The 9531-nt window shown below is 44.7% G+C and overlaps 1 protein-coding gene across 1 annotated transcript; it reads right to left on the bottom strand.

Moving 5' to 3' along the window:
* Window positions 1–8426: 8426 nt before the first annotated feature.
* Window positions 8427–9245, bottom strand: LOC147450600 (uncharacterized). Its single transcript, XM_086520751.1, has 3 exons — window positions 8891–9245; window positions 8659–8805; window positions 8427–8550 (listed from the first exon to the last, which is right to left on the bottom strand). Exons 1-3 carry the CDS (start codon window positions 9078–9080, stop codon window positions 8438–8440), a joined length of 450 nt encoding a protein of 149 aa, XP_086376877.1. The 5' UTR covers window positions 9081–9245; the 3' UTR covers window positions 8427–8437.
* Window positions 9246–9531: the final 286 nt, after the last annotated feature.

Genomic DNA, 9531 nt, shown 5'->3' with positions numbered 1-9531 from the left:
CCTTTTCACTGTTTTTAAGAACTCTTTCGAGTGACACTTAGCCATCTTGAGAACTGGGCTAGTGAAGGCAATGTAAGGAATCATAAAGGCATTCATTACTTTTATCCGACTTGGGAATAGGAGAAGAACATACTCCCACGTACTCATTTTTGTTTTTATTTTTTCAAGCACCCACTCAAATCTTTGCTTGTGAGTCACGTCCACCCCCAAGGGGGCTCCCAGATGTTTGAATATATTCCCTTTTGTGACAATCTCCCCCGACCAGACAGAAGGGTCAAATGAGTCATTTTCCGACAGGGAGATCAGCCTCGACTTCTCTATATTGCACTGAGACACCGAAGCTGTTGAGAATATTTGTACAATCTCCAGAGCTTTTCTGTTGACCTAGGGGCACGCCTTCAAGAAGAGGAGAGAATCGTCTGCAAAAAGTTTTGCTAGGAGTTGGCTATTTCCTGGCAAAGCAAGGCCTTGCAACTCCCCTCGTTCCGCACTAGCTTCGAGCGTCGTGATTAAAGGATGTGATCCTATGGCGAAAAGTAGGGGGGACCAGAGGGCATCCCTGCTTAATAGACCTTTTGACCTCAAAAGAGCCCATAATTCTATCGTTGAATAGGAGCTCTGACTGGCTTCTAGCCCCCAGTACGCGTACCAACCGACATAGGCGAGGCCCAAAGCCTAGAGCTTCCATGACGACTTCTATATATATCCATGTTATTCTATCATAAGCCTTGTCCAGGTCCAACTGCAGCGAAATGCACTCCTGCTTTGTGACAGTTGCGTATGCGATGCCCACCATTGTTGCCAAGATGTTATCGTAAATGGACCATAAAGCTTTGACTTAACAAGGAAATGTATTGATTTGGAAGCTACTTACTGGGTTTCAAGCCCATGTGGCTCGTGGGAACTTCCTTTTGTGGTAGATAGATACACACCATTCTTGTATGTTTGGTATATGCAAACTGGTGAGGCTATGTTTAGTCTTTATATATGTAAAGAGATCACTACATAAAATACACTAGCGTTCTCTATCGATCAGAACTCTACTCGATCACTCTCTCATTCTCTGCTCCTTGCTCGCTCTCCCATGGCTTTAACCTCAAGAATCTCTCGATGGTATCAGAGCTTGAGGAGGTTGGCGTGGCTAAGGTGGGCGGTCTTGCACTCATGATGGTTTAGAACATTGCACATGCCAAGGTATGGAAGTATTTTTTCTCAACAAAAGCGAAGGTGAGCCCACGTGTTTGGTGGTGGCAAGCATAGCCTCTCAAAATGCTATTGCAAGTGTCTCCTATACTAGCGTTTCGAAACACCATAGATGGTCATCTTCTAGGTAGCCTTGTGGGAAACCCTGTGCAACATTAAATTTCAAAATGTCCTATGGATGGCTTGTACCGCACGTGCTAGGCGAAGAAGGTTCCTTTCACAAGAATATATAGAAATTTTCTCATGTAGGAAAACGAAGTCTTTTTTAGTGTTTTTCATACAATGCATAACATTATGAGCTTCTGCTCGGGAGGCACCGCATACCTAGCTAGGTATGATTGGGGGTAGGGGACGATCGGCCCCCCCATCGAGTCGGCAGTCCCCTGCCCCCAATCGTACCTAGCTACCCTCACATAAGCTCGTGATGTTGAGGTAAGCCACAATATTAATGTGGGAATTATTGTGAGAATTTGTCAAAAACTTCTTGTGAATTTGCGTATAGCGTTTCAAAATGTTGTTGTAGAGTTAGTGATGTTTTTAAACCTTTGCAAGCGCGTCAAGCTCAGTATAGGAGGGAATGAGGAGAGCAAGGTTTGTCTAAGGGTCAATACTATCTAAGATCCACCTGTAACATGGCAACCACTGTGAGAGAAGCCCCAACAAATAATTGAGGCCTTTGTGGGTCCGGAGATTAGGCAACAAAATGCTACCGCTTGGAACAAACAATGTATCTACTAACATAATATGGTGGAAGGGGGAGGCTTTTACATGTGTCGCAATCTACGACCTTAGTCCAAAATTAAAACAAGCCGCTATGCACGCGATAAAGAGGGAGAGAGGGGGAGAGAAAGAGGCCGCCGAAGACGGTCGGCCGTACTAGTCGAATAAAAGATGAAGTTATTAAAGAGATTCGATTTTTCAAAAACGAATTTTAGTTTATCTCTTCCACCACATGCCACTTCTCCCTTTTTGCCCCTTGAAAGGGTGCGCACATGACGATTTACCAGCAAAGAATTGTGTGCTGCCAAAAATTTAGCACACTGCCGCCAAGCCCTCTTCACGCACACAGTCTACCCCATCTCCATCGAACATGCTCTCTCCTCCCTTTGCTTTTTGCGAGATTGGTGGGCCGCAACAGCTAACTACGTCCCAAGCCCTACTTTGACGGGTTTGCTGCAGCGGGATGGAGATTCTTGCCACGTCGTTCTTTATTGCCACTGCGGTTCAAGATGAGCTCCATGTACGCACCTCTTGAAGGCTTGGGAGGGTTTGTTGAAGTTTCCTCAAAAGAAATTTGTCCAAAATCGTACCAACATACCACCAAGGCATTGTGTACTAGTATCTTGTGCTTACAATCAGTGTTAGAAAAAAAAACGGGGTCTAGTGTATTTTAACCAGCTGAAATTATAAAATCCCGATTAGATTTTGAGCTTGCCCTTAAGAAAACCAGCAGATTTACACAAGTTTTAGTGTAATTACCGGCAAAAGCTTCAAATTTTGACCTAAAAACCGAAAGAAATTTTATTTTGATCGGCTAGGAAAAATGTATTTTTCTAGCCCTGCAAGTTACAATAAGCCTTAGCCTAATTATAGATTGTATCAATCATGCAGAATCTATCTTTCTTTGTAAGTTGGCCACCATTCACCCGTTGTGATGATGACTTGGGGAAGTTGTCGTGGCTAGGCTTGAGCATGGCAGGAACTTGTAATTTTTGCGCTACGTTAATATAATGTACTCACAATTGTGACTTTGAAAAAGAAAGTTGAGCTACTTCTTAACTTGATACTTTTGATCAAAATCATTCAAAGCTAAACACTTGCTAGTACTTGTTCAATACTCAATATACATACTGGGTCTACACGCTCAATAACCCGAATCTCCCCATATCCGCCCCCACCTCTCTCCTCTCTCTTTCCTCGGTCGTCGTGCCACATGGTTCGCCATCGTTGTCTGTGCACACGAGCTCCTCAGCCCCATGCACACTGAGGCGCACCCCCTCGCCTTGCAACTTCTTGCCCCTCGCTAGCCTTCTCGCAAACGGCCTCCGTTGGTGCTCGCGTAGATGTGAGCCTGCAGATGACAGTCGTGCCCAGCCCACCTTGTAGCTTTCGCGCACGCCTGGAGACCAATGTTCTGCCAGCCTCACGAGCAATGCCCGCAAAGGAAGGAGCGAAACAACAAAAAATCTCTCCGCCTCCCTCTCTCTCTCTCTCTCTCTCTCTCTCTCTCTCTCTCTCGTCGACGCATGGCATGTCCACCCTCTCTCTCTCTCCACGCGCCATCACTTCTTTTTTTGTCCTCAAGGCATCTCCACATATTCCAAAGAAACTAATGAGCCCAAAATTGGGGAAACATACTATACTTGCTAGTAAACCATAAATGTCCATGCCACTAATATTCATGATGTGTCACCTATGGGGTCACATATGTAGAATAGTACCTTAGTAGTGTCAAAACAAACAATGAAATGTGAAAATTCTTTGCTATGCAACATACAAGCTTACAATGCATGAATTTGGGACACAAAAGTCTATTCAAGATAAAGGGAATGAAGACAGTTTTGCTTTGCTTGCTAAGCATATAGCTAGTTGGGTTTGAGCGAGGGTTTCGTCTACCTTGTGGCGTGCGAGGCCCCGGAGCAGGGAGGCTCCTAGGGGTGTTGCGGCAGGGTGAGGTGGGGGTGATCTGACCTGGAGGCGATGCTACACGAAGTTGGCGGAGAGTGGCCGCTCTGGGTTGGAAAGCAGCTAATTTGTAATCATCCCTTCCGTGCTTGCGACCTCTTTTTTTTGGGAATATAAGGAGCGGATGAAGAGCTTTGGGCATCCATGATGGCTCTGCTTGGCAAAAGGGTGGTTGGTGGCAAGAACATTCTTTTAGTGGCAGCGAGTAGCCTTTTTGCATGTTGCTGCGATGGTGCGAGGCTCTCCATTAAAATCCTATTGTGATCGGGTTCTTTTCTCTGGGTGTCGGGTGTTCTGTACTGCTCAGTGTTTGGTGGTGGGCCTGGTTCCGGTTGGTGGAAGCATGAGATTTATGATGGCTCTCTTGGCTCCGGTGGTGGCTCATGGTGTTCTGTATTTTCTCCTTTGATTGTTAGTAGCCTGTTGAGCGGACATGTGGGTCGGGGTGGCAGCTCGCCCTTCATGGTGGCAACCCTTGATAGGTATGGGTATTGCTTTACATCGGATTTACTATGTTATGTTTTGTACGGATGGCTCCCTGTAAAGCCGGACACTTCTCTTGTTCGAGCTCTTGTTATGGTTATGTACGGGTGGCTCCCTATAAAGCCAGACGTTGTTCGTTTGGTCTGATGTCTCAATGGCTCGGTTTGAGCATGGATGGTTATGTATTCCTTCTGGTTTTTCTTTTTAATACATTCACTCACACTTTGTGAGTAATGCGAAAAAAAAGGGGGGAATAAAGAGAGTCCTAGTAACTTTCAAATTGAGCACACTTGACATAGGTTTATCCTTCCTAACATTCATTTGAGGATTGTAGCAACACCTCAATCTTGCCGAGGCTAGTCTCTTTTTTATGCACTCACATCTCTAGGTTTGATCATTGTGTCAAGGGGTCCATTTGTCAAGGGTGCCCCTTAGTGTTGCTTTGGTTCTTTGTCCGGACCCACTCTCTAATTGCTATGTTGGAGCAAGCGGCGACAAGAGGAGAGATTAAAGGGATTCAAATTCAGAATGGTAAATAATTGCCTATTAAGATGTTCGTTGATGACTCAATACTCTTCCTCCAAGCGGGAGGGAATAACGTTAAAAAATCCATGGAGATTGTCTAGGTGTTTGCCACATCGTTAGGGCCTCAATGTAACATAGAAAAATCAAGACTTATTTCTTTGTCGGAAGAAGATAATTTTGATTCTTTAGGTTGGATTGGAGAGGTGGCTAAGAGAGTTAACATCTTCTGGCACTTAGGGGTGCATGTCGGGGAACGAACTACTCACAAGCTAGTCTTTGACTAGGTTCATGAAAGAATTAAAAAGAAAATGAAGTGTTGGGAGTTCATCCTAACTTCTTTTCACTGTAGAGCTGCAATAATTGATACCTTGTTCATCCTGTAGATCACCTTCACTTCACCATTCTTGCAATTATCAGACTTTGCCAGTCACACGTTTCACAGGTTTTTTGTAGATTTTTGCAGGCAATTCCTCTTGTGGGATGTGTTTTGAGCTAGTTTGTTCTCTACTTACGTATATGGTTATGCGCTTTATGTTCGGTTGAACAGTTTGTCCCAAATTATATCTTGCAATTTGCAGATTGTAGGGTTCTTTTATACATACGTAAGCATCGGTTTTGATGCGTTTGATCATGTTTTCCATGATTGTGTAGTGATCGAGTTATCTCCCATTTCGTCGCCATTTTGGTATGGTATATGGTAGAGATTGTACTTGAGGTTTTACTCAATTTACAGGGGAGACTGTCATAATTCTCACCATAGTTTCTTGACATTGACTTATGGTTACAGATATGTGTGACAATTTAGAGTTACAACAATGACTTTTAAGAGATGACGGTTTCGTTCTTGTTGATACTTGCGTTTTTGAATTGTAGTCACACATGACACATTGATCGTTGTTGTTTTAAACATATGAGACAACATCGGAGATCTATGCATGATGCAAATATGACTTTGACACATGTTAAAGAGGCAGTTACAATGGTAGATTATGCCAATGATGGTGGTGTCATACTTGTCTCGACGAGTGTACATCTTGCAGATATGTCTATGGATAGCACACTTTCTCCACAGTGGTTAGTAGATGGCGATACTGCTTTCCATGTCACACCATATCGTGAGTTACATTTTCTAGTGAGAGACTTGATTGTGTCACGACTTTTTTATGGTTCATCATGTGATATAAAGGATACATGAGATGTTTGTTTGTCTTTGCCTAGTGGTGCATCATATAAGCTACGACATGTGCGCTACGTTCCTCAAGTGAGACAAAGCTTGATCTCAATGAGATAGTTAGCAGCTTTAATTGACTGTCAGATATTGCTTAGAGAGCAGTCTTTCCAAATTTATTGCGATTCACTAGTGATTGCCAGAGGAGCCTGTAACGGCCTGGTATATCCTATGCATGTGTCTCAGGTTCGAGATGACATAGTCTCAGTTTTGTTGTTGGCATGCTTTGAGGGAGAGGCGAGACGTGTCTCTTTTGCAAGTGAGCTCCACCATGCTCACGAGACAGGGCATTTAGTTGTGCAGGAGTGCCAGTAGACTCTGTAGAGATAAAGATATAGGACAATGCTCTAGTGAGACACAACAAGTGTTGTTAGACTTTGTGAAGGCAGAGGTAGAGCAGGTCTGCTCCCTAGAGACACAAACAAAGCTGGCAAACATAGAGTTCTTTGATATGCTCATATTAGAGGCTCATGAGTTGATACAAGGATGCACCGGTTTGCCTATGGGTGACAGGGATGTAGGTTTCCGAGTGTCGATAGTGACACATCCATACGCGATGGATAGTCTTAATCATACAGTGATTGCAGATAGCGAAGGAGAGGCGAGTACAACCATGTTTGCATAAATTTCGTTAGCGTTAAGGCATCTCATGTTTGACTTGTTAGTGTCAAGGCTCGATCTAGCAGCTGCAATGCGAGCATTTGTAGCAGGGCTTATGAGTTGTGCGATGGTTGACACTAGTATGATGCATAGTAGAGTTTTGCAGACCATACAGAGTTGTTTGCGAGATTTATATGCAGGCTCTAATGTGGGTAGCAAGCTTGCCTATCACCAGAGCCGATACGATTGTATGTAGATCAAAAGAGTGAGCCAATGGACATAGGTTGAGAGAGTCTCTCACCTAGTTTTTTGTAGTTAAGCTAAAAGGTCTCACTTATCGACGTATCACCTTAAAGTGGGAGTTTGTTGAGATAAAGGCGGTGTGTCTCTTACCTCTGTCAGACACGTTAGAAACGTCCGACCGCCCATTACTTGTACACACCATATTCTTTACTACATAGAAGAATAAGGGGTTCTCTCACACACATAGTGCTGAGCTGCTCCACCCACATCTTGTGTTGTCTCTCGCTCTTCGCACACGCACCGCATTTGCATACTCACAAGAGAGAGAGAGAGAGAGAGAGAGAGAGAGAGAAGAGAGAAAGAGAGGGTGGTTCTTGCAACTACTTAACAAAGTTACTCCAAAAGTATTCAAGGTACTAAATAAGTTACCTCCCCCTCGGACCACAATACTTAAACACATGACCTCCTTATAGCGCGGCAAGTGCTCTATGACTAGCACATGCACTTTCCCCTCTCTAACTCCACCTAGAACATTTTGGCTTCCGGCTATCTAAACTCCACCTAAAACGATGCAAGCACATTTTGCAGGCATCCCTTTCTCTTTTCAACGTGGGCGATAGGTATGTGAGAAGCACATCAAATAAAAAGTCAACTCAGTATTTCCCTATGATTAATCTTCCTTGAGGGAATCGACCTTACCATCCTCAAGACTAAGTAACACTCGGTTTTGAAGGAAGCGTGGGCGATGGGATCGAAAGGAGCAAAGTGAGACACTAAATGCAAAATGCCTCTCTACCGTTAGATGTGTCTTAGTTTACCTTTTACGGCTTAGTTTATTTTTTTTGCATTTTTGTTTACCTATATGTTTTTGTTTTCCCGATTTGGACAACCAAATGCATGTGTGCATGTTCATAGGGAATGATCCTCTCACGATGGTCGCTCGGATTCAAATCTGAAATCCCATATCACACATTCAAGGTTGATTTTTTGGTTGCCGTCCGTCGCCCTCAAGATCCCCCCTTCAACCCCCTCCGTTGATCCCACCGCTTGAGTGCAATTAGACGGATGCCACAAGAAGTTTTCGACAAATTCTCACAATAATTCCCACATTGTGACTTACCTCAACATCATGAGCTTGTGTGAGGGAGGCACCGCATACCTAGCTAGGTACGATTGGGGGCAGGGGACCGTCAGCTCGGTGGGGGGGCCGGCGGTCCCATGCCCCCAATCGTACCTAGGTACGACTGGGGGCAGGGGACCGTCGCCCCAGTGGGGGGGGCGGCTGTCCCATGCCCCCAATCGTACCTAGCTAGGTATGCGGTGCCTCTCGAGCAGAAGCTCATGATGTTATTCATTGTTAGAAAAACACTGGAAAAGACTCCTTTTTCCTACATGAGAAAATTTCTAAATCTTCTTGCATTGTGCACGTGTGAAGAACAACAAGATGTAATTAGAGAAGCTCACTTTCACTTACAGTGCCCATCCAACGCCACACACACAGCCGCCATGATAAGAATCCATAACCACCGCTTGGTTATTGTTATTGCTATTGTTAACATTGATGATATTCGCTGCAGGCGACGCTGAACAGATCAACAGATTCAATTTACACTCAATAAACACGAGAGAGAGAGAGAGAGAGAGAGAGAGAGAGAGTAAATGGAATTCTAAGAAAAGGAGCGTTATCATACCACCGGTAGCTGGAGCTGCTACACTAGAAGTGTTATGGACGGTGAAGTAGATATTTCTCCCTGATCCGTCCACAATGGCTGGCAGCTGCTGATCGACATTTCCATTGCTCATCCCCTGCTCAAGCGGTTTCCCTTGTACTACGGGCGCTGAAAACAGACGCATGTTTCACGTAAGTGTTCATCATTTGTCCTGGGAGTCAGGCTGCGTAGAGAGAGAGAGGGAGAGGAGAACCTGCGGCTGGAGAAGAATACGGAAGAGGGCCTAACTCTGAAATTGATGGCACGCTCTTAGCCGTTCTCTGCTGGTCAATCGTCACTCCGTCCACGGGAATACCATAAGCGTAATTAGGAGCGCCGTAAACTGAGGGCGGCAGCGGGGCTGGCTCCCCCGAGCCTGCGGTAGCAGGCACTGTCTGAGTCATGGCAGCCGCTCCAAACAGAGAGAGAGAGAGAGAGAGAGAGAGAGAGAAGCTTCGGAATGTTGCAGACGACGTGCGTTAAAGACGAAGATGGTGGTGATATAGGCTAGACAAGCATGGAGGAGGCCGGCTACTAGAACTGTTTAAAAGTTTACCCTCGCTAGTCTAAATAACTAACAAAAAACAATGGTTGCTGCCCGAGGAATGCCTTTCTTTATCATAGTCGACGGACTCTCGGGTGTACAACCCTCAACATATATTTAAGAGCGGAGGGGGTAATGGGATCAAGGACGGGAAAGTTCACGCACAAAGATCAAAAAGATCGAAATCGTATAAGATGTTTGCTCAAAAACTAAACATGAACACGCACTAAACCTGGACAACATGGGCAATGCATATCAACTCACAATATTACATCGTAAAAACGGTTTGGGATACACTATGTGCGCACAGG

This window comes from Adiantum capillus-veneris, chromosome 9 (genome assembly GCF_014529385.1).
Source record: "Adiantum capillus-veneris isolate H3 chromosome 9, ASM1452938v2, whole genome shotgun sequence".
NCBI classification, from domain to species: Eukaryota; Viridiplantae; Streptophyta; class Polypodiopsida; order Polypodiales; family Pteridaceae; genus Adiantum; species Adiantum capillus-veneris.
The sequence above is the reverse complement of the archived record's forward strand: the minus strand, read 5'-3'. Positions and strand labels throughout refer to the sequence as shown.

Bases quoted from the DNA above. Each gene is read 5' to 3' on its own strand.
- LOC147450600 (XM_086520751.1), bottom strand. From the start codon at position 9,080: ATGACTCAGACAGTGCCTGCTACCGCAGGCTCGGGGGAGCCAGCCCCG. The intron at 8,806-8,890 runs GTTCTCCTCTCC...GTCTGTTTTCAG, and splicing joins GTATTCTTCTCCAGCCGCAG to CGCCCGTAGTACAAGGGAAA. The intron at 8,551-8,658 runs GTATGATAACGC...TGATCTGTTCAG, and splicing joins AGCAGCTCCAGCTACCGGTG to CGTCGCCTGCAGCGAATATC.